This window comes from Dipodomys ordii, unplaced genomic scaffold, assembly GCF_000151885.1.
Source record: "Dipodomys ordii isolate 6190 unplaced genomic scaffold, Dord_2.0 Scaffold208, whole genome shotgun sequence".
In the NCBI taxonomy this organism is placed as follows: domain Eukaryota; kingdom Metazoa; phylum Chordata; class Mammalia; order Rodentia; family Heteromyidae; genus Dipodomys; species Dipodomys ordii.
In genome coordinates this window covers 1,126,199-1,150,994 of record NW_012267424.1, presented here as the reverse complement: position 1 = coordinate 1,150,994, position 24,796 = coordinate 1,126,199, and the positions used below count along the sequence as shown (strand labels likewise).

At 41.4% G+C, this 24,796-nt stretch overlaps 1 protein-coding gene across 1 annotated transcript in view; it reads left to right on the top strand.

Moving 5' to 3' along the window:
- Ddx43 (DEAD (Asp-Glu-Ala-Asp) box polypeptide 43) overlaps positions 1-24,494 on the top strand; it is a 36,200-nt gene extending 11,706 nt beyond the window's left edge. Inside the window, exons 5-17 of the mRNA XM_013035293.1 lie at positions 1,485-1,566; positions 6,285-6,441; positions 6,969-7,087; positions 8,644-8,754; positions 9,873-10,014; positions 11,081-11,181; positions 13,455-13,542; positions 15,045-15,172; positions 15,342-15,451; positions 16,504-16,642; positions 19,254-19,341; positions 20,212-20,353; positions 24,408-24,494. Coding sequence (XP_012890747.1) covers positions 1,485-1,566; positions 6,285-6,441; positions 6,969-7,087; positions 8,644-8,754; positions 9,873-10,014; positions 11,081-11,181; positions 13,455-13,542; positions 15,045-15,172; positions 15,342-15,451; positions 16,504-16,642; positions 19,254-19,341; positions 20,212-20,325 — 1,379 coding nt within the window. The 3' untranslated portion in view covers positions 20,326-20,353; positions 24,408-24,494. The remainder of the gene's footprint in view (positions 1-1,484; positions 1,567-6,284; positions 6,442-6,968; positions 7,088-8,643; positions 8,755-9,872; positions 10,015-11,080; positions 11,182-13,454; positions 13,543-15,044; positions 15,173-15,341; positions 15,452-16,503; positions 16,643-19,253; positions 19,342-20,211; positions 20,354-24,407) is intronic.
- The last annotated feature ends 302 nt before the right edge of the window (positions 24,495-24,796 follow it).

Genomic DNA, 24,796 nt, shown 5'->3' with positions numbered 1-24,796 from the left:
GATTCCTCAGCACCACATAAGCAAAAAAGAAAAAGCTGGAAGTGGCGCTGTGGCTCAAATGGTAGAGCGCTAGCCTTGAGCTGAAGAGCTGAAGGACAGCACCTAGGCCCAGAATTCAGGCCCCACAACCGGACCCAAAAAAAAAAAAAGTTCAGGGATGGCACTAAGGCCCTGAGTTCAAGCCCTAGATATACAATGAACAAAATGTTTGTTGGTCAGCACCTCTGGCTGTTAAATTTCCAGATAATAGATGTGTTGTACAGATTTACTATAAATGAGTCTAGGGAAAGGATTTAAATTTGGAAGATAAGCATTTAAGAAGTTTAGTCTCCTTTGTACAACTATTTAAAAATAATAGGATTATAGTAAGTCAAACAGAAATATATATGTCTCAGAGACAGAATATGAATCTTTTTTTTTTTTTTTTTGGTCAGTCGTGGGGCTTGAACTCTGGGCCTTGTCGCTGTCCCTCAGCTCTTCAGCTCAAGACTAGCATTCTACCACTTGAGCTACAGCACCCCTTCCGGTTTTCTGAGCGTTTTATTGGAGATAAGAGTCTCACGGACTTTCCTGCCTGGGCTGGCTTTGAACCGATATCCTCGGTTCAAAGCTACTCAGCCTCCTGAGTAGCTAGGATTACCCGCACCCAGCTTAAATTTAATTCTTTATTAGAATGGTAGGGGGACTGGAGTCTGTGGCCTAGAACTTAGTGTATACAAGGTTCAATTCCAGCACTTAGGAAAAAAAAAGTAGGGCTGGGAATGTGACTTAGTGGTAGAGTGCTTGCCTAGCATGCTTGAAGCCCTGGCTTCAATTCCTCAGGATCACATAAACAGAAAAAACTGGACGTGGAGCTGTGGCTCAAGTGGTAGAGTGCTATCCTTAAGCAAAAGAAGCTCAGGGACAGTGCCCAGGCCCTGAGTTCAAGCCCCTGGATTGGCAAAAATGTAAAGATATGAATCTTGAAATTAAAAGTTGTGGTGGCTTGATGTCTTGTAAAATCATGTTTACCCTTATTTGAAATTATAAAAATGCCTTTCCTGGGTAAGGAATGTAATTGAAAGGAAACCAAAAGGAGTATGTGTGTGTGTAGTATGTGTGTGCTCATGTGTGCTTGTACACGTGCATACACTTGTACTCGGGCTTGAACTCGGGGCCTCATGCCCTCACTTGACTTTTTAGCTTAATGCTGGCACTCTATGTAGACATACCTCTGCTCTGGCTTGTTGCTGGAGTCTCATGGACTTTTCTGCCCAGGCTGTCTTTGAACCATGATCCTCAGATCTTAGCCTTCTATTTACTAGGATTAATGAGATTTAGAGTGGAACACTATAAAAATGTCTAAGATTTATTCATGAAGAACTTAGCACATTCATGGAAAACTTAGTGCATACTTTACATCAATTTCTATAGCTTTCAATAAATGTTAATGAAATGTTGATTGTCATTATTTTATCAAAGTTTGTTTTCATCTTTGTACCTAGATTTACCCCCAATTAAGAAAAACTTTTACGTAGAGTCAGAAACAACAAGCTCAATGTCACAAGTGCAAATAGACACCTGGAGGTGAGTAATTTTGTTTTATTACCTCATTAAGTGTGTTGTTTTGTTTTGTTTTGTTTTTGTCAGTCATGGGGCCTGTATTCTGGCCTGGGCGCTGTCCCTGAGCTCTTCAGCTCAAGGCTAGTGCTCTACCACTTGAGCCATAGCACCACTTCCAGTTTATTGAAGATAAGAGTATCACACAGACTTTGCTGCCCAGGCTGGCTTTGAACCTCGATCCTCAGATCTCAGCCTCCTGAGTAGCTAGCATTACAGGAGTGAGTCTCTGGCGCCTGGCTTAAGTGTGTTTTTATATATTAACGGTTGTTATTTTGTTCAGATGCTAAGGCGTGAACTCAAGGCCTGCGTGCTGTCCTTGAGCTTTTTCTCTCAAGGCTGGCACTCTTACCACTTGAGCCATAGCTACCATTTCTTACTTTTTGGTGAGTAATTTGAAGTAAGACTCTCAAGGACCTTTCTTCCCCAGCTGGCTCTGACTTGATATCCTCAGATGTCAGCCTCCTGCATAGCTAGAATTACATGTGTGAGCCACCAGAGCCTGGCTAAACTCTCTTTTGTTTTGTTTTCTTATTCGTAAAGCATAACATTTTATAAGTTTTATAAATAGGTATTTTATATACACTGTGAAAAATGGTCACCTGAAATAATGTTAATATATTTTAAATAAAAGACCATCATTAATAATGTATGTTTTGACATGTTAATATTCCTATATCACATTATCACAGTCTATGTCACTTAGGTTGATACATTACATACAAAATTTACTTTCTTCAGTACATCAGCTTAATACACAAACTGTGTCCCAAATTAGACTCCTTTGTTTTTGTGGGTTGTGGGGCCTGAACTCTGGGCCTGGGCAGTCCCTCAGCTCTTCAGCTCAAGGCTAGAGCTCGAGCCACTTCCAGCTTTTTCTGTTTATAGGGTTCTGAGGAATCGAACCCAGGGCCTCAGGCATGCAAGGCAAGCACTTTACCACTGAGCCACCTTCCCAGCCCAAAATTCAGAAGTTTTTTTTTTTTTTGGTCAGTCATGAGGCTTGTACTCTGGGACTAGGAACTGTCCCTGAGCTCTTCAGCCCAAGGCTAGCGCTCTAGCTCTTGAGCCACAGCGCCACTCCTTTAAACTATTTTTTTTGGTTGGTCATGGGGCTTGAACTCTGGGCCCGGGCACTGTCCCTCAGCTCTTCAGCTCAAGGCCAGCCCTCTACAACTTGAGCTACAGCACCACTTCCGGTTTTCTGGTGGTTTATTGGAGATAGGAGTCTCACAGTCTTTCCTGCCTGGGCTGGCTTTGAACTGCGATCCTCAGATCTCAGCCTCCTGAGTAGCTAGGATTACAGGTATGAGCCATTGGCGCCTGGCTTAAACTATTTTTTAAATGTGAACATGATAGGAAACTTCACTAGAAAAGGAATACACTTTCAGTAGCTTGAAAATGGGTGGTGAAATTAAATCTTGAGGCAAGGATTTAATATGATTGTATTTGAAGTATATTTGATATGATTGTATTTGCATACACAAACATAAATAGTTATTCAATTGAAAACTTGGTTGTATCCTCCACGATATGTTTTCAGGCATTAGTATTGGATACAACATGTTGCAACCAGTGATGGAGGCACCTGCTTCTAATCCTAGCACTCAGAAGGTGGTAATTCAAGGCCAGCATGAGCTAAATAGCAAGACTCTGTCTCAACAAAACAAAAACAAACCATACTACCATGTCTAGAGTAGCCATATATAGCCACTGAGTGTGTGTGTGTGTGTGTGTGTGTGTGCGCGCGCGCGCGTATGTGCCAACAATAAATCTTGACCTCAGGGCCTGAGCTCTGTCCCTTAGCTTTTTCACTCAAGGCTGGCACTCTACTACTTGAGGTACAGCCCACTTCTGGCTTTTTGGTGGTTAATTAGAAATAAGTCTTGTGGGCTTTTCTGCCCAGGTTGGCTTTGAACCTTGATCCTCAAATCTTAGCTGCTGAATAACTAGGGTTTCAGGTATAAGCTGCCAGTATCTACCTAGCAATTGAGTACTTAAATCTGACTTGTATAATTGAGGAACTGGAGGTACTAACAGAGATATCAAGTGACATGGACTTCATACATGATAGTGGTCTGCAAGATTATAATACAACAGAAAAATTTCTCTTACTGCATGAATTTTATAGGTATCATAACACTACAGTGCATTGTTGAGGAGTTGTAGTATTGTATAACAGACCTACTTTGCTGCCAGTCAAAATATATGGCATATAGCTAGGCACTGCTGGCTCACACTTATAATCCTATCTCCTCAGGAGGCTGAGATCTGAGGATTGTTATTCAAAGCCATCCCGGGCAATAAAGTCCATGATTCTCTTATCTCCAATAAACTAAGAAAAAGCCAGATGTGGTGCTGTGCCTCAAGTGGCAGAACATTATCCTTAAGTACAAAGAGACTCAGGGACAGCGCCTAGGCCCTAAGTTCAAGCCCCAGGAGTGGCCAAAGAAAAAAGGATGGCATATGATTATGTAGTTAGCGGTTGACAGCAAACCGTGATATGTATCTGCTGTGCTGCTAATGGTTATTTCAGAGCAGAGCTGGAAACCTTTTTTTCTGCCAAGGTCATTAGGATATTTATAACATCGCTGAAGGACCATACAGATTTATTAACACCGATTGTAGGCTCTTGCATACAATCCTGGCTCAGGAGACTGAGATCTGACCATCTCTTCAGAGGCAGCCAGGGCAGGCAAACCAGGGAGACTCTGCTCTCTAATTAACCAAGAAAAAGCTACAAGTGGCAGTATGGCTCACAGAGTAAAGTTCTAGCTATGAGCAAAACAGCTCATGAGAGCTAAAGGCCCAGAGTTCAAGCCATAGTACTGGCATACACACACACACAAATTACCAACACACTGAAGAGGCTAGAGTAGCAACAAGAAGCATACAAGAAGTATATGTGTTTATTTACTTTTTTATTTTTTATTTGTTTGCTGGTACTACAGTTGGAATTCCAGGCCTCACACTTGCTACGTGAGCACTTTACGCTTGAACCTTGCTACCCACTAGCCCTTTTGGCTTTATGTTTTTCATGACAGAACACTTGGCTTTTAGATATACATTTAGTAACTACTTCTTTTTTACCACCATCTTTGGGCTTTCTTAAAGATGGAACTACTTGACAATGGGTGCTGGTGGCTCATAGCTGTCATCCTAGCTACTTGGGAGGCTGAGAACAGGAGAATCACGGGTTGAGGCCAGCACAAACAGAAAAGTCTGAGAGACCCAATCTCAACGAAGGAAGTTACACTTGGTGCATTGTGCCTGCAATCCTAAAACTACAGGATTTGTTGTTGTTGTTGTTGTTGGTAGTGGGGCTTGAACTCTGGACCTGGGTACTGTCCCTCAGCTCTTCAGCTCAAGGCTAGTGCTCTACCACTTGAGCCACAGCACCACTTCCAGCTTTTTTTCTTTTTCTGTGGTGCTGAGGAATTGAACCCAGGGCCTCATGGCAAGCACTCTAACACCGAGCCACCTTCCTAGCCCAACTACTGGAATTTTAAAGTACATAGTAGTACCTTAGGCACGCACCTGGCAGGAACCATCAAAAGCCCCCAGGACATGGCCAGGCACTGGTGGTTCACACTTGCAATCCTAGCTACTCAAGAGGCTGAGATCAAGATCGGAGGATCGCAGTTCAAAGCCAGCCCAGGCAGAAAAATCTGTGAGTCTCTTTTCTCCAATAAACTACTCAGAAAAGCCAGAAGAGGTACTGTGGCTCAAATGGTAGAGCACTAGCCTTGAGCAAAAGAAGTTCAGGGATAGTCCCCAGGCCCTAAAAGAAAAGAACATCCAAGTCATGGCTCAGCAGTAGAAGGCCAGCCAAGCAAATGCAAGGCCTTGACTTCAAACCCTAGTACCACCAAAAAAAAAAAAAAAGATGGAACTGTTCCTAAGCAAATCTTCATCTTTTTGCTTTAGTTAGTTTCCAAGTAGTGTTATGCATTTTTTCCTGGGGTTTGCTTACCTGGCCTGAATCCTCATGCTAATGGTCTTCTAGGCAGCTGTGATTACAGGTATATACCTGTAATCTTTATTGATTGAGATGGAGTCTTGCTAACCTTTTGCCCAAGTTGGCCTCCAATTAGAATCCCCTGGGTTACAAGTGGCTTACTCCTGTAATCCTAGCTATTTGAGAGGCTGAGACTCGGGGGGAATCACAGTCCTAAGTCAACCCAAGCAAAAAACATCCAAGAGACTCCATCTCCAGCAAAGAACCTGAACTGGAGATGTGGCTCAAGTGGTAGAAGTGCCAGCAAGAACCAGGCCCCTGAGTTAAGTCCTATATTAACCACAAAAGGAAAAACATGTAGATCATTGCAGGTTCTCAAGGTGCTTTTAAATTATGAAGCCCATGATTTTCTGGTTTCATTTTTCATGATCTTTCATTTTGGTTACTTTCATTGGCTCATCATCGTCCATATAATTTAAATTTCTATTTCCTCTTCTCTATTTTGAGACACCTTTGCAATGTATCTCAAAAGCTGGCCTCAATCTGTGATCCTTCTGCCTTGACCTCTTAAATGTTAGGATTATGGGTTCCTTCTATGTCTCACTGTGAATTTTCCAACAGTTTGGTTTTAATCTGTTGCAGTTGAGTTTCAAGATATGACTTGAGCAGATTTTGAAACAAAAATCTTAAGGAATAAAGTTATTAATTCTTACATTTTTCTATAAAGGAAGGAAAATTTTAATATAACATGTGATGACTTGAAAGATGGTGAGAAACGTCGTATCCCCAATCCTACTTGTAAATTTGAAGATGCCTTTCATAGTTACCCTGAAGTGATGGAAAATATTAAAAAGGCAGGTTTTCAAAATCCAACACCAATTCAGGTATGCTTTCTTTAAATCCTCACATTTTACTGACTGGGATTTTTTTTTTCTCCCTCAAGCAGTATCTGACTGTTGGAAGTTAAGGTTAAGTTAGCACACTGAGTGCCACGGTACATACTAGGTTCCATGGCTCACACCTGTAATACTAGTTTGAAACTAGCCCAGACAGGAAAAAGTCTTATGAGACTCTTATCTCTAGGCAAAAGAAAAAAAAATTTTTTTAACCCCCATCTGGGGCTGGGAAGGTGGCTCAGTGGTAGAGTGCTTGCCTTGCATGCATGAGGCCCTGGGTTTGAGTTCCCAGCACTACATAAGCAGAAAAGGCTGGAAGTGGTGCTGTGGCTCTAGTGGTAGAGCACTAGCCTTGAGCTGAAGAGCTGAGGAACAGCGCTCCTGAGTTCAGGCCCCATGACCAATACCACATCCGTTGAAAGGAGCTGGGAGAAAAGGGACAATAAGGGATGCAAAAAAAAATGTGCTTGCTTTTTTGTTTTATTATATTTATTGTATTTATCATTGTTTTTCAGTCACAGTCATGGCCAATAGTTTTGCAAGGAATAGATCTTATTGGAGTAGCACAAACCGGAACAGGGAAGACACTGTCATATTTAATGCCTGGATTTATTCATCTAGACTCTCAACCAGTGTAAGAATTCCATTGGCTGAATTTTCTTCTCAGGAGTTTAATTGATGCTTGGAAGGTTGCCAGAGAGTACAGAATATATCATGCGAAAGAAAATATTAATTGGGGAAACAAGGGCTGGAGGCATGGCTCAGCAGTAAAGCACCTGCCTAGCAAGTGTGAAATCCTGAGTTCAAACCCCAGTATCACCAAAAGAAAAAAGGAGTGTTAGAGCTGGGAATGTGGCTTAGTGGTAGAGTGCTTGCCTAGTGTACATGAAGCCCTGGGTTCAATTCCTCAGTACCACATAAACAGAAAGGGCCGGAAATAGCACTGTGGCTCAAGTGGTAGAGTACTAGCCTTGAGCACAGAGAGGCTCGGGGACAGCACCCTGGGTTCAAGCCTCAGGATTGGCAAAGAAAGAAAGAAAAGAAAGAAAGAGAAAAAAGGAGTGTCCTAATTGGGAAAACACTTTCAGGAAGCAACAGGTTATGTCTACCAAAAGTCTTGAGAAATATGGTCATCAAACTATTTAAATTGCCCTATGTAAAAAATTTAAAATAAAACTGAACAAATAAGTTGTCTAAAACAGTTCTCTATTTCAGTGAGAAAATGTCTGACATTTGAAATTAAGTGAAAAAGTCCTATTAAATAAAATAGACAATAGGCTTTTCATTAGCTATTAGGGCTTAGTGTCCTGTTGTTCACTGGGGTTGTGATATATATCACTTATTTTCTGTTTCCCCACTTGATAGAAACTCTGTTTATGTCATCTGAAACAATTTATAAAAACCTGTCCAGCTGGTTCTGGTAGCTCACACTTGTAATCTTAGCTACTCATGAGTCTTAAGAGTTGAGAATCATGGTTCAAAGCCAGCCTGGGCAAGAATATCCATGAGACTCATATCCAATTAACTACCAAAAAGCTGGAAGTAGAGGTGTAGAGCACCAGGGGCAGAGCACCATCCTTGAGCAAAAAGCCAAGCAAGAGTATGAGGCCCTGTTTTCAAGTTTCAGTACACACACAAAAGGACAGGGAGGAAAAGAAGGGAGGAAAGAAAAGAGGGAGGGAGGACAAAAAAAAAGACTTATCATGCTACCATATGCTTTTTCTTAGGTATATGAATTATAATTAGTAAACCAAAGTCTATAGCATACTGAGGGAACTTTTACTCCTAAGATGATAGAAAGCTCAAATCTGTCTGGCTATGACTCATTTTGAGACTCACTGCTAGCAATCTTGGACTGAGTCCAGTCCCCAGTACCTCAAAAATTAATTAATTTTGGGCTGGGAAGGTTGCTCAGTGGTAGAGTGCTTGCCTTGCATGCTCGAGGCCCTGGGTTCGATTCCTCAGCACCACATAAGCAAAAAGAAAAAAGCCGGAAGTGGCGCTGTGGCTCAAGTGGTAGAGCACTAGCCTTGAGCTGAAGAGCTGAGGGACAGCGCCTAGGCCCACAGTTCAGGCCCCACGACCGGACCCAAAAAAAAATTAATTAATTTTAATTAATTAAATTCTACATGAATGAATGAACCAGACATCTGAGACAGGGATTTTAATATGAATGTTTCCTTTTCAAAGAGCTAGAGAAAAAAGAAATGGACCAGGCATGTTAGTCCTTACGCCTACCCGGGAATTAGCTCTTCAAGTGGAAGCTGAGTGTTCTAAATATTCATATAAAGGTCTTAAAAGGTGAGTCATTTCTAGGGTCATTTCTATACCCACATATGCATGAATCGGGGAGACATTTTATTTGTTGGAATTTAAATTTTTGTGATCCTAAGGATTAAACAGATTTTGAACTTGATAATAAGCAAATGTTCTACCACTGAATTATTACTCCCCCAGCCCTATAAATTAAATTTATTTTAATCAGTTTATAAAAACAAAATCATACTTCTTAATAGGGTGTAGCATATGTTTCAATATATGTTTATATTTTTTTGTGTCCTATTGAAATCAGATTCAACATCTTTTCCCCAAAATTTACCATGTAGTTCATAATGAAAACATGGAGGGGCTGGGAAGGTGGCTCAGTGGTAGAGTGCTTGCCTCACATGCATGAGGCCCTGGGTTCGATTCCTTAGAGCCACATAAACAGAAAAAGCCGGAAGTGGGTGCTGTGACTCAAGTGGTAGAGCACTAGCCTTGAGCTGAAGAGTTGAGGGATAGCACCCAGGCCCAGAGTTCAAGCTCTATGACCAACAAGAAGGAAAGAAAGGAAGGAAGGGAGGGAGGGAGGAAGAAAGAAGGAAAACATGGAAAATTTTTTGTAGATGTGTGTGTGTTTGTGTTTGCACACGCCACTCCCTCCCCCGCCCCTGGGGCTTGAACTCAGGGCCTGCAGTCTATCCCTGATCTTCTTTTGCCCAAAGCTAGCACTCTACCACTTGAGCCACAGCTCCATTTCCAGATTTTTGGTAGTTTATTGGAGATAAGAGTCTCACAGACTTTCTTGCCTGGGCGGGCTTCAATCTGTGATCCTCAGATCTCAGCCTCCTGAGGATTACAGGTATGAACCACCTGCTCTTTGTAGCTTTTTGATACATTTTATCTGTAATCACTCTACTGAACAATAAAACCACTGGAGTTCTTGCTTTTTGTCTAACTTAGTGTTCTGCATTTTTATAACTTCATTGTGGGTCAGGCATCTACCCCACTCCCGATCCAATCAACCAACTGTAGCCATGTTGAAGTAATGGTATGCGCATGGTTCATTTTATTGTGTACCAAATGCTTAGGTTGATTGGGATTTTGAGTTGTAATAGGTTATTCTTTGCCTAAACATGATCCTCTGGATTTCTTTTAAGTGTTTGTATATACGGTGGTGGAGATAGAGATGCACAAATACAAGATATTTCAAAAGGTGTAGACATCATCATTGCAACTCCGGGAAGACTGAATGACCTACAAATGAATAACTTTGTCAACCTGAAAAGTGTAACCTATTTGGTAATATGGAATGGGGGTTTGGAGTAATAGGAAGACAATGAACTATTGTTAAAAAGCTTTTTAGGATGGCTGCCTATCTTACTATTCCAGTTTTAGATTCTGGGAATAATTCTCATTCCCTTTAGGATGTTAATTAGATTAGACATTTTAATTTGTTTCTGTGTGCCTGTAGAGGGCCTTGAACTCAGGACCTAGGCACTATTTCTTAGCTTTTTCTCTCAAGGCTGTCACTCTACTACTTGAACCATAGTTCCACTTCCAGCTTTTTTGGATTATTTGGAAATAAGAATCTCACAGACGTTAGTGCCTGTGCTAGCTTTGAACCTCATCCTTAAGTCTCAGCCTCCTGAGGACCTAGGATTACAGGCATGAGCTACCAGCACCCAGCTTATTTTTATGTATGTGTGTGTTTGCTGGTTCTGGGACTTAAACTCAGGGCCTCATAGACTTGCTTATATATTTAGCTTTTTCTATCAAGGATGGGGCTTTAAGCCAGGAGCCAGTGGTTCATGCCTGTAATCCTAGCTACTCAAGAGGCTGAGATCTGATGATCACAGTTCAAGCTAACCCCAGGTAGGAAAGTCTGATCTCCAATAAATTCAAGAAAAAACAGAAGTGGCACTGTGGCTCTAGTGGTAGAGCACTAGCCTTGAGAAAAAGAAGCTCAGAGACAGAGCCCAGGTCCAGAATTCAAGCCCTAGGACTAGCAAAAAAAAAAAAAAAGAAGAATGGAGCTTTACTATTGGAGCCAGAGCTCCATTTATAGCTTTTTTCCTGGTTAATTAGAAATAAGGATCTCAGACTTTTCTCCCATACTTTCTCAGATCGCAGCCTCCTGATTACAGGTGTGAGCCATCGATGGGCTGCCTAAGACAGTTTAATTTCATAACTAGATTTGGGCAATTGGAAAGTCAAGTAAAATTAATGGACTGGTTACACCTGGTAACTGCAGGTAGCTCCACTCCATTATCTTGATTTCTAGCAGCTTAGGTTGTGGGAGGAAATAAGATTAGATTCCTAAGAAACACAAAGCATGATCAGCCACCTTTTTCCACTGTGAATTCAGGTTTTAGATGAGGCAGACAAGATGCTGGACATGGGATTTGAACCCCAGATAATGAAGATTTTGTTAGATGTGCGCCCAGACAGGCAGACAATTATGACAAGGTAGGTTGACCTAATTATTGTATGAAGTCGGTAGATTAGATTCCCATTCTGTTTAGTTGATTTTTTCACAATATTTGAGAGCATTAGCTAAAATAATGTGAAGTGTTACTGTATCAATATCTACTTTATTCTTAACTATCAGGTTTCTGTAGGTACAGATAGGGTTTTGTTTGTTGTGCTGGTACCGGGGCTTGAACTCAGGATTTGAGTGCTCTCTCTCAGTGTTTCACTCAATGCTGGTGCTCTACCACTTATGCCACAAGATTTTTGCCGGTTAACTGGAGATAAGAGTCTCAAGGACTTTTTTGCCCAGGCTTGCTTTAGGCTCCTCAAGTCTCATCTTCCTAAGTAGCTAGGATTATAATCAAGAACCACCAGTGTCTGCTCAGATAGGGTTTTATTCAAAAATGTTTGCTCTTTATGGACAAATCCTTTTTTTTTTGGGGGGGGGTCCGGTCGTGAGGCCTGAACTCTGGGCCTGGGCTCTGTCCCTCAGCTCTTCAGCTCAAGGCTAGCACTCTACCACTTGAGCCACAGCGCCACTTCTGGCTTTTTTCTTATGTGGTGCTGAGGAATCAAACCCAGGGCCTCAAGCATGCAAGGCAAGTGCTCTACCACTGAGCCACCTTCCCAGCCCCCTTTATGGACAAATCCTATATTACAAAAAGGGTTCATCTGTCCTTAGAGGTAACATTTGAATACTGATTTTTTTTCTTATCCAAGATAAAAGGGAGAAAGTAATTATTGTTATTTTAATTATGAGCAGTTGATCTATAAATACTAATTTCTTCTGGACTATATCCTTTATCTTCATTTATTAAGGGTAAATAATACTGAAGAAGTATACTAAGCCAGGCACTGCAAGCTTACACCTATAATCCTAACTATTCAGAAGGCTGACATCTGAAAAATCATGGTTCAAAGCCAGCCCAGGCAAGAGAGTCCTTGATGCACTTAATCTCCATTTAACCACCAAAAATTCAGAAGTGAAGCTGTGGTTCACATGGTAGAGTGCCAGCCTGGAAATGAGAAAGCTAAGGAATAGCTTCCAGGCCCTGAGTTCAAACTTCAGTCCTGGCATGAATGAAAAAAAAAAACAATGAGAAGAGGAGAGGGAGGGGAGGAGAGAAGGAAGAAGGGAAACATAATCTAAATCTCCTGTTTTCTGTAATCTTACCCTTTTAAAAAAGAAGTTTGATTTCATTTTAATACTGGGAGGTACAGAAGGTGGTCACTCCCATTATTTTTTTTTTTTTTTTTTTGTTGGTCGTGGAGCTTGAACTCTAGGTCTGGGCACTGTCCCTCAGCTCTTCAGCTCGAGGCTAGTGCTCTACCACTTGAGCCACAGTGCCACTTCTGGTTTTCTGAGCCGTTTATTGGAGATAAGAGTCTCATGAGTTTTCCTGCCCAGGCGGGCTTTGAACCTGGATCCTCAGATCTCAGCCTCCTGAGTAGCTAGGATCACAGGCCTGAGGCACCGTGCCCAGCCAACTTCCGTTATTTTATACATGATTGTAGAAGCATTTCAATTTAGATGCACTTTGATTTAAAATTAATTTGTATTTGACATAAGAACATGGTTTTGCCTGCTAGTAACCTTGTATGAATAAGATTAATTTTTTTGTCTATAAAGGCCAAGGTAAAACTAACCTAACACTGATTGCCTTATTACCTTTTAATACATTAAAATTAGCTTAAAAACTATCGATCCTTAACCCTTGGATTACACAAATCTTTTTATATGTCTGTATGTGCCTGCACTGGGGTTTGAACTCAGGGTCTAGGTACTGTCCTTTAGCTTTTTCACTCAATGCTGGTGCTTTACAACTTGAGCCATGCCCCATTTCTGATCTTTAGGAAGATGAGTCAGATTTTTCTGCAAGGACTGGCTTCCAACCACACTCTTCATGTGTTGGCCTCCTGAGCAGCTAGGATTACAGGCATGAGACACCAGAGCCCAGCTATAAAGAACTTTTTATTAAGCCTATTTTAAATTTTCATTGAGTCGCATTACTAGCAACAATTCTTAGTAAGGTTATTTATAAAATATATTTTACTTATTGAAAAATAGAAATATTAACATTGTATTTATGAATAACTTGAGTTCGTAGTATTTTAAAGGAAATTTAGTAATGTATTTTAATAAAAATTTTTTGAGACAGAGTCTCACTGTGTAGTCCAGGCTGCCCTGGAATCAAAGTTTTTTGTCTCAGCCTTCTAAGTGCTGGGACTACCATGCACTAGTTTGTAATGTTGTTGTGTCTTGTTTCCAGTGCTACTTGGCCATATGCTGTCCGTCGCCTTGCACAATCTTATTTGAAAGAACCAATGATTGTCTATGTTGGCACGTTGGATCTGATTGTAAGCTTGTTTTCTTTTATTACTATTAAACTTTCCTTATTTAAAACACATAGGAAAAGGGATAGGGGTGATATGATATATGTTTAGCATGTGTGAAGAGGCCCTGGGTTCAACCTCCAACACCAAAAACAGAAACAGAAAAACACCGTATAAAACTCATAGCTAATTTTGACATGTCTATTCTAAGCTCTATGAATTGACAAATAGTCTCTAAGTATAAAATAATGCATAGTTTACAAAATGTCAGGAACATTCAGGAAATGATATAAATGCCTTGTATTTCTCTTCTGTGAATGCGACCAAAATCTGTTTTATTTGAGGAGATGTATGTTTTACACCATTATGCATTGAAGAATGGCATCAATAATATTTGTGTGTGTGTATGTCTGTGTGCGTGCATGCGTGTGTGGGTGTGCGTGCGTGCACGCGAGCATGTCTGTCATGGAGCTTGAACTCAGGGCCTGGACACTGTCCCTGAGCTCTTTTTGCTCAAGACTGATGATCTACCACTTAAGCCACATCTTAACTTCAGGGTTTTTTGCTGGTTAATTAGAAATAACAATCACATGGACTTCCCTTCCCAAACGGGCTTTAAACTGTGATCCTCAAATCTCAGCCTCCTGAGTAGCTAGGATTATAGGTGTGAGCTACCACTGTCCAGCTACCAATAATGTTTTGAATTTTCTTGTGTGTGTGTGTATGTGTATGTGTGTGTTGCTTGAACTCAGGGCCTCACCCACAGTCTTGCTCAGCTTTCTTACTCACAAGTGGCACTCTACCACTTTAGCCATGCCTCTAGCCCAGTGTTTTACTAATTAAGTGGAAATTCAGTCTCACAGACTTTTCAGCCTGGGCTGGCCTCAAACCTTGATTTCTAGATCTCAGCCTCCTGAGTAGCTAAAACCACAGCCATGAACCACCAGCACCCAACTATTTTGAAATTTTGTAATAAATTGCCAAATACTGAATTGATACTCAAGTGTCATAATCTAATCATACTTTATTGTAAGCAAACTACCCCAAGTGTGTCAGCAAGATAATTTTGGGGTTTTTTTTTGTTCCAATATTGTGGCTTCAATTCAGGGCCTTGCAAACTTGCTTAGCTTTTTTCACTCAAGGCTGGCACTCAACCACTTGAGCCATAGCTCCACTCCTAGCTTGTTTTTGCTGGTTAATTGGGGGGAAAAAGGTCTCTCACGTTTGTCTGCCCAGGCTGGTTGTGAATCCTCAGATCAACCTCCTGAGTAGCATTAGTGCATTAGACACAAGCCACCTGTGCCCAGCAGGAAGCTAATTTTTGTAAACAGGGAATGTAGGTGTTCCTAAACTAACATTTGAGTGGATAAAATATCAAAGCAGAAAGCTGAGCCATAAATCTTGTGGAGAAATAGGTAATTTTGCTCTGATCTCTGCCTTTGGATTTTCAGTACATCAGTGAATGACAGGTTTTTCAGTTGAGGGGTTTCTCCCTCACTGGGCACTGTGATCTTTGAATCTTCTAGGCTGTGAGCACAGTGAAGCAGAATATAATCATCACCACAGAGGAAGAGAAGCGAACTCACATCCAAACGTTCCTGGAGAGTATGTCACCTAAAGACAAGGTCATTGTCTTTGTGAGCAGAAAAGCTGTGTAGGTATTTCCTTTCTACCTTCATTGTAATCATCAAGCAAATGGTTTGTTTACAATTGTGTCTGTGTGCCCTGAGATTTTCAATAGCATTGCCCCTGTTTGTTCCCTGAATTCAGCTATTTGTTAGTACACTGATGGTGGTCTGGTTAACTTATATCTTTTGCTTCAGTGCTGACCACTTATCAAGTGACCTGATTCTTCGACAAATATCAGTAGAGTCTCTGCATGGAAACAGAGAGCAGAGTGATCGGGAGAAAGCACTAGAAAACTTTAAAACAGGTACATTTACAAAACGGATATCACTGCCATTTAAAATAAGTTCCCTACCTAACTGCCAGGACCAGCAAAGATAGATAAATAAGTAAATAAATATAAAATGAGTCTCCTAGCCTGGCATCACTGAGAGATAGCTTCTTTCCTTGGAACCCATTTCCAGGATTTGTCCTCAGTGCATGTTCCCAAAGTATATTCTAAGTATCAAATTAACAATTATATAATGAACAATATACTCTAAATATCAAATCTCCAATATCAAAGCTCTAAAGAACTAGGTCAAACCTCTAAGAAGTAAGTAGTCAAATGCCAAGAAAAAAAAAGGCTAATATTCAAGCTGGGCACTAGTGGTTCATGCCTGTAACCTTAGCTAATCAGGAGGCTGAAATCTGGGGGTTATGGTTTGAAGCCAGCTTAGGCAGGAAAGTATGTGAGACTCTTATTAACCACCAAAAACTAGAAATGGAGCTATAGCTCAAGTGGTAGAGAATTGGCCTTGGGACAAAGCCCAGACCCTGAGTTCAAGCCCTAGTATTGTCACAGATGAAAAGAACAGATATTAACTTGTAATGTAGGTTATATCTCAATGTCTTTGAAAGGTAGACATCTTTCTGTCACAGTTCGGATAGTTCAGGGACTATTGCTGAGACATGGTATCATTTATGTTATAACTTGCCAGTAGTCTGATCAAATAATAGGAGTAAATACACTGTGTGTGTGTCTGTGTGTCTGAGTGCGAGGCGTGCACGTGTGCGCATGCGCATATCAGTACTGGGGTTTGAACTCAGGGTCTGGCATTGTTCCTTAGCTTTTTTACTCAAATCCTGGTTCTCAATGACCTGAGCCATGGCTCTACTTCCAGCTTTTTGATGCTTAATTGGAGATAATAGTATCTCAGACTTTCCTGCTTGGGCTGGCTTTGAACCTTGATTCTCAGATCTCAGCCTCCTGGGTAGCTAGGACTATAGATGTGAACCACCAATGCCTAGCTGTCAATATATTTTGCTGGTACTTCTTTCAGGCCTGAATGAGTCAATATTCAATTGTTGTTTTGTCAGGAAAAGTGAGAATACTAATCGCTACCGACTTGGCATCGCGCGGTCTTGATGTCCATGATATCACACATGTGTACAACTACGATTTTCCACGGAACATTGAAGAATACGTGCACCGAGTGGGGCGCACTGGAAGAGCGGGGTAAGTGACATAGCCCACCCTGGAAAAACACCAGTTGTGGATTCTCATCCTTGCCCTTTGCACACCTTATTTTCTCTGTGCATGTGTGTGTGTGTGTGTGTGTGTGTGTGTGTGTGTGTGTGCTGGAGCTTGAACTCAGTGTCCTGTGCTTGGCTTTTTCATTCAAGATCTGGAGCTCTTTCTCTTAAGCCATACCTCCAGCCGGGCTTTTTGCCGGTTACATGGATATGAGAGTCTGGTTTGCGTGCCCAGGCTGGCTTTGCATGGAGATTCTCAGAGTTCAGCCTCAGGAGTGGTTGAGCTTTTAGGCATGAGTCACTGGCACCTGGCAAGAATAGTGTTATCCAAAAAACAAACAAAAACTTGCTTGGAAATGCTGTGTTCCTCACCAGATCCTGCTTTTCTGATCAACTAGATCTCTGCCATGGTTACTTTCACATAACTGTTTGTGATTCTATTCTGTTTCCAATTTATAGTGTTTCAACACTGAGCTGTACCAGTGATTATATTGTTGTAGACGATCTATAAACAGGCATACTTATGAAAGAGGAACTTACCCCTTGCTACTGTGGACACACACACACACACATACACACACACAGAGGAAGTTTTACACAACTGTAGATTACCCTTCCCAAACTGGGGATTCTGGTTTTGTTTTCTTTTTTTCTTTTCTTTTTTTTTAATGTCGGTCATGGGGCTTGAACTCTAGGCCTGGGCGCTGTCCCTCAGTTCTTCAGCTCAAGGCTAGTACTCTACCACTTGAGCAATAGTGCCACTTCCGTCTTTTTTTGTTTCTGTGGTGCTGAGGAATCGAACCCAGGGCCTCATGCATGCAAGGCAAGCACTCTACCACTGAGCCACTTTCCCAGCCCCAAACTGGGATTTCTGTATCTTCACACTGAACCCATGAGAAACAGAAAATATTTGGAAAAGAATTTCTACGTTTGGCCAAGCACAGATTATGCCTGAAATCTTAGCTCATTGGGACATTGAGATTGAGAAGATCAAAGTTCAAGGCCAGCCCAGGCATATGCAAGATCCCTTCTCAACCCATAGCTGGGTGCAATGATACAAGCCTGTTATCTTAAGGAAGAAAAGTCCATGTGACTCCCATCTCAACTGAAGAAACCATGCGTGGTGTCATCCCAGCGACAGCAGTGAACATACAGTAAGCAGATCACAGTCAAGGCACAGGCCTAGGCAAAAGTGAGACTGTCTGCCAGGCACCTGTGACTCCACCTCAAAAGTAACCACTGCAAGCGGAGTGCTGGTGGCTCACACCCACAATCCTAGCTACTGAGGAGGCTGAGCTCTGAAGATCTCAGTTCAAAGCCAGCTCAGGCAGAAAGTCCTCAAGACTCTTATCTCCAATTAACCATCAAAAACCCAGAAGTTAGCCAGGCACCAGTGGTTCACGCCTGTAATCCTAGCTGCTAAGGAGGCTGAGATCTGAGGATCTCTGTTCAAAGCCAGCTCAGGCAGGAAAGTCCATGAGACTCTTATCTCCAATAAACCAGGCAGAAAACCGGAAATGACACTGTGGCTCAAGTGATAGAGCACTCACCTTGAGCTGAAGGACTGAAGAGCTGAGGGACAGCGCCCAGGCCCAGTGTTCAAGCCCCACGACTGGCAAGAACAAAAAAAAAGTATAGCAACAAGCTCCACAACTGACAAAAAAGAAAAAGAAAAAAGAAAAAGCCCGAAGTAGCGCTGTGGCTCAAGTGGTAGAGCACTAGCCTTGAGCAAAAGAAGCTCAGGGACAGTGCCCAGGCCCGGTGTTCAAGCCCCCAAAAAAAAGTATAGCAACTATTTGTGTTGTGCCTCTGTAGGTAATATAATTTATCTAGATGTAACTTAAAAGGAGAATATATGTATGTCATATGCAAATACCATGCATATGATATATATATAGGAGTTGAGCATCCTCAGATTCTTTTTTTTTTTGTTGATTGTGGGACTTGAACTCTGGGCTTGGGCACTGTCCCTGTGCTCTTAAGCTCAAGGTGAGCACTCTACCGCTTGAGCCACAACACCAATTCTGGTTTTCTGAGTGGTTTATTGGAAATAAGAATCTCATGGCCTTTCCTGCCCGGGCTGGTTTTGAACCTTGATCCTCAGATCTTAGTCTCCTGAGTAGCTAGGATTACAGGCGTGAGCCACCAGCGCCTGGCCTCAGATTCTTATATCCTTAGGGGAGTCATGAGTCTAGCTCCTTTGGATACTGAGGGATAACTATTTAGGTTCTAAATTCCTAAAGAGAGTATTCTCAACCTTAATATTCAACACAAATTTGTGTTTCCACTTGCGTGAAAAGTTGAAAATTTTGTGCCATTACCATGGTTTAAACAGGACCTGAGCTTGAACTTGTTTCTGGTTTGCTCACTGTTGGCACTCTACATACCTCCATCCCAACATTTTGCTGGTTAATTGGGAGATTGAGTCTTGTGGACTTCCTTTCCAGCCTGTCATCAGACTTCATGATCTCAGCCTCCTAAGTAGAATAACAGGCATGAGCCAGCAGTGCATGGCTCTATTTTCAATGTGAACTGTATTACATATATAGACTATTAAAAGAAATTACATGAGCCCCTTTTCCTCTCTCTTGAAGGAGGACCGGCATGTCTATTACACTTATCACAAGAAATGATTGGAGGGTTGCCACTGAACTGATTAATATTCTGAAAAGAGCAAATCAGGTAAGTGTATGCTACTCTCTTCAATCTACATCTCAGTGTTTCTGGCCCCCTAAGCCATGGATTGGGACATATTGCTTATCAGGAGTGAATGTATGCTCTGAGAACCAAAGCATGACAAAGACAGTGAGGATGGGTGTATATACAACCAAGAATCTCACCTGATGTCAGTGAGAAACTGGCACAGTAGTAGCCAAGGGGATTCATAGATGATGTTCAAAGGATCCCAATATTGACAATATGCTCAGGTCCAGATGTGAAGCCAAGCCAGAGGGACTGGTGTATATTACAGAAAAAAACAAGGGAAACCAACCAGGAAGGGGGGACTAAGAAAAAGAGGCTTAAAATGGGTAGGGCAGGCACTGGTGGCTCATGCCTGAAATCCTAGATACATAGGAAGTGGAGATCTAAAGATCACTCATCTCTAATTAGGCAACATGAAGCTGGAAATGGCACTGAGCTTCAAGTGGTAGAGCACCAGCCTTGAGCAAAAAAACTAAGTGAGAGTGTGGGGAGCCCTGAGTTCAAGCCCCAGTGCCAGCATGAAGTAAGGAGGGAGGAAGAGAGGGAAGGAAGGAAGAGGAAAGGGAAGGAAGGAAGGAAGGGAAGAAGGGAGGGAGGGAGAGAGAGAGAGAGAGGGAGGGAAAGAGGGAAGGAGGGAGGGAGGGAGGGAAGGAGGAAGTTGGGTGGAGTTCTGTAGCCTGGAACTATTAACTCTATGTAGGACTTAGCAGACTGAGAAATGTTCTATCATTTTATTGGTTTTTGGAAGATGTCACATCATTAGTTGTGTAGGTTTTTCTTAAGATCTTAGAGCATGTTAGCATATTAAAGAAAAGAAGTCAGAATCCTAACCACATTTAATCATTTCAGAATATTCCAGAAGAGCTTGTTTTGATGGCCGAGAGATACAAAGCAAATAAACTGAAAAAAGAAATGGAAAAAAAAATGGGAAGACCTCAAGGAAAGCCCCAGAAATTTTATTAACGTTTTTTGTGGCACTGCCCAACCAGAGGTACATTCCATTATATAACATAAACATTTAAATTCTTGCCTTTTATAACTAAGTCTTGCTTGTGTCTATCATCCCTGCCACCTGGGAGTTGGAAATCCAGGAGGACTGTGGTTCAGGACCAGCCTGGGAAAAGTTAGTAAGACTCCATATCTCAGCAAAGCAAGTATGGTATGTGCTTGTAACCCCAGCTGTGGGGGAGGCCAGAAGTAGGAGGACAGTAGTCACCTGGCCTCTGACAAAAGAAAGAAAGAAAGAGAAGGAAGGAAGGAAGGGAAAGGAAGAGAAAGAAGGAAGGAAGGAAAGAAGGGAAAGAAAGAAAGAAAGAAGAGAGAGATACATTAATTGAAAAGTGAGAAATTTTTTTTAAAAAGAAAAGATAGGGTCATGGCTTAATGATACAGGCATTTGCCTATCGAGCCCAAGGTCCTGAGCTTAAAACCTCTGCACTACCAAAAAAAAAACAAAACTCCCAAACACCTAGGCTTTAGTAGTATGTTTATTACAATCAGTATTCTCTCTTTAGAACCATTAAACTACCAAGTTGTTAGGTGTTTCTTTAAATCTATTTAATGTACCTTTAGAATTAGAAGTACTAATTCAGGGTTAAAAATAAACTTGAAATTATAAATAAAGACCATTAAAAGTAGAATGCAAGCCAGGAACCGGTGGCTCAGGCCTGTAATCCTAGCCACTCAGAAGGCTAAAATCTGAGGATCACAATTCAAAGCCAGCCCCAAAGTCCCTAAGACTCTTATTTCTAATTAACCACCAGAAAGCCAGAAATGGAGCTGTAGCTCAAAGTGGTAGAGTACCAGCCTTAGGGAAAACTCAGAGATAGCACCTAGGCCCTGCGTTCAGTCCCCACAACCAACAACAAAAAAAGTATAATACAGTTAGTAAAGGTAGACACTTCTCTAAGAAACTTGTAATATATCCAGTATAAATACTGTATCTTGTGATTCAGCAATTCCTCTTCTAACAAGGTATTCTAAAAGTATGTTTGTACACAGTAATATTTGTAGTAGTAAAAGATTAACCAAAATATCCACTAGATATTTTATAAGTAGATAACAGTAGTAAATATATGTTAAGCAGTTGTGTAAAGGACATGTGAGACATATTTAAGATGTCTTAAGCAAGCCTGGCAAGATAGTACATGACTGTAATCCCAGCTTGTGGGATGCTGAGACAGGTGGATCCAAAGCTCAAGGTCAGTCCAAGCTACACTGAAAAACTTTGTCTCCAAAAACAAACAAAAAGATGTTTTAACTGTAGAAAGGAAATGGCTAGGGTAGGGATGGGAGGAAAAAACTGAGAGCATGCAAGGGAAGGATGACGTCCAAAAGAAAAGAAATGACTTACGTAACTGTAACCCTTCTGTACATTGTCTTTATTTAAAAAAAAACACATTTTTTAAATGCTAGGGATAAAGCTTGGGGAAAGAGCATTTACTTAATAGGCGCAAGGCTTTGGGTTCAATCTCCAGCATTACACAGAAAAGATGGCTATTACCAAAAATGTCCAAGGATAGCTGGGTTGCTCATGCCTGTTATCCTAGCTATTCAAGAGGGAGTTGCAGTTCACAGCCAGCCTGGACAGGAAAGTCTATGAGTCTTATGTCTACTTAACCAGCAAAAAGCCAGAACTGTAGCTATAGCTCAAGTGATAAAAGCACCATCCTTGAGCAAAATATCCAAGCAAGAGTATGAGGGCCTGAGTTCATGCCCCAGTACGCACACACACACACACACACACACACACACAAACACACACACAAGTATTGGTAGGCATATAGAAAACTGGATCCTTGAGCACTTTTGGTGGGACTGTAAAATGGTACTGTAGAAAACAGTACAGCGTTCCATTAAACATTAAATATAGCATAACTCTATGATATCACAAGTCCACTTCTAGCTATCCAAATTTTTCTTGGTTTTTTTTTTTTTTTGGTCCAGTCGTGGGGCCTGAACTCTGGGCTTGGGCACTGTCCCTCAGTTCTTCAGCTCAAGGCTAGCGCTCTACCACTTGAGCTACAGCGCCACTTCCAGTTTTTTTCTTTTTTGCTTATGTGGTGCTGAGGAATCGAACCCACAGCCTCATGCATGCAAGCAAGTGCTCTACCACTGAGCCACCTTCCCAGCCCTAGCTAGCCAAATTAAAGCACAGAAAGCAACATTTATTCATGAATAATTGTAGCAGCATTATTCATAATAGAATGGTTCACGTAGGATCAATCTCATACATAATAATGAAAAATTCAGCCTTACAAAAAGAAGCCAGATGCTGGTTGCTCAAACCTAATCCTAGCTATTCAGAAGACAAATTTGGAGGATCAAGGTTTAAAGCCATCCTAGGCAGAAAAAAAATCTGTGAAATTCTTATCTTTAATTTATAAGCAAAAAGCCAAGCTGGAAGTGTGGCTCAAGGAATAGAGCACCAGCCATGAGCTAGAAAGCTGAGCCATCACTTGGCTCTGAACTGAAAACTCAGCACCAATCCAGGCACTGGTGGCTTGCACCTGTAATCCTAGCTACTCAGGAGGCTGAGATCTGAGGACCACAGTTCAAAGCCAGCCCAAGCAGGAAAGTCCGTGAGACTCTTACCTCCAATAAACCACTCAGAAAACTGGAAGTGGTGCTGTGACTCAAGTAGTACAGCACTCCCCTTGAGCTGAAGAGCTGAGGGACAGCGCCCAGGCCCAGAGTTCAAGCCCCTTGACCGACAAAAAAAAGCCTCAGTACCACAAAAAAGAAAAAAATATAAGGACCCTCAATGAACACTGCTAATTAATAGATTGAGGAGAGGAGGAAAGAAAGCAGAGTTATTCTGAGCAAAATATAATATACACATGCCTAAAAAAAAAAGAGTAAGCCAGCACTAGTAGATCACAACTATAATCCTAGCGACTCCAGAGACTGACAGCTGAGTATTGCAATTCAAGGCCAGCCAGGGAAGAAAGTCTATGACACCATTATTTCAATTAACCACTAAAAAGCCAGAAATAGAACTAAAAATGAAGAATATGTTGTCCCATGCTACAGCCTAAATGAAATCTTGAAGACATTCTTTAAGTGAAATAAGTCACTCACAAAAAGCCACAGTGTATGTGACCAAAATCTCAAATTCACAGAAACAATGAGTAGAGGTGGTCAAGACCAGGGAACAGGCAGTTATTACTTAATGGAGACAGTTTCTGTTTTACAAGATGAAAACACTCTAGAGATTGCTGGCACACAATGAGAATCTAGTTAACACTACTGAACTGTACACTTAAATTAATTAAGGTGTCAGTAGAAGCTGAACACCCAGAGGATCATGGTTCTAAGCCAGTCCAGGCAGGAAACTCTTAAGAGTCTTAGCTCCACAAGAACTGGAATCAAGAGCTGTGGCTCAAGTGGTAGAACTCTAGCCTTGAGCAAAAGAAGCTCAGTGACAACACCCAGGGCCCAAGTTTAAGCCCCTGGACTGGCACCAAAAATAAAAAACAAAGTGTCAGTAGAACACTAGCATATAAAATTCGGTGCCCTGAGTTCAAATCCAAGTACCACCCCCCAAAAATAATAAGATTAAGATGGGCTGGGGCATGGCTCAAGTATTAGGCCCTGATGGCCAAAGGATAGCCAAACAAACAAAAAAATGATTAAGATGGTAATTTCTTTTTGTATGTGCACTCGCACACACACGCGGGTGTGTGTGAATGTGAGTATGTGTGTGTGTATGTGTATGTGTGAGCATGTTTGCATGTGCATGTGCACTTCCCAATATTAGGGCTTGAACTCAAGGCCTGGCACACTTTCCCTTAGCCTTGTGCTTAAGGCTGGCACTCTACCATTCTGTCTTTTTGGTAGGTAGAGATAAAATCTCACAAACTTGCCAACCAGGCTTGTTTCAATTTGAGATACTCAGATCTCAGCCTCCTGAAGAGCTAGGATTACAGGCATGAGCATCACTGCCTGGCAAAATGGTAAATTTCATGTTAATGTTCATCACCCTGAAACTTTGAAAACAAACAATTTGGGAATAGTAATTTACTTTTCTTCTGCTTATTTTTCAGAATTCAAGATTTTTTAGAAATAGATACTATTTAAAATGGAAATGTTGAAACATACTATCAGTATGAAGAGACTTGACTGATTCCTTAAAATAATAGTGTTTTAAAATGTAGAATTCAATATTTTGTACTTTCTTTAATAAAATCAAAAGTATTTACACTTGTTGAGTGTTTTTTTCCCATGAGTATTATTAAAGATGTAGCCATTGCCGAGCGCCGGTGGCTTACCCCTGTAATCCTAGCTACTCTGGAGGCTGAGATCTGAAGATTGCGGTTCAGAGCCAGCCTGGGCAGGAAAGTCTGTGAGACTCTTATCTCCAGTAAACCACCAGAAAACCAAAGTAGTGCTGTGGCTCAAGCGGTAAAGCGCTCACCTTGAGCTGAAGAGCACA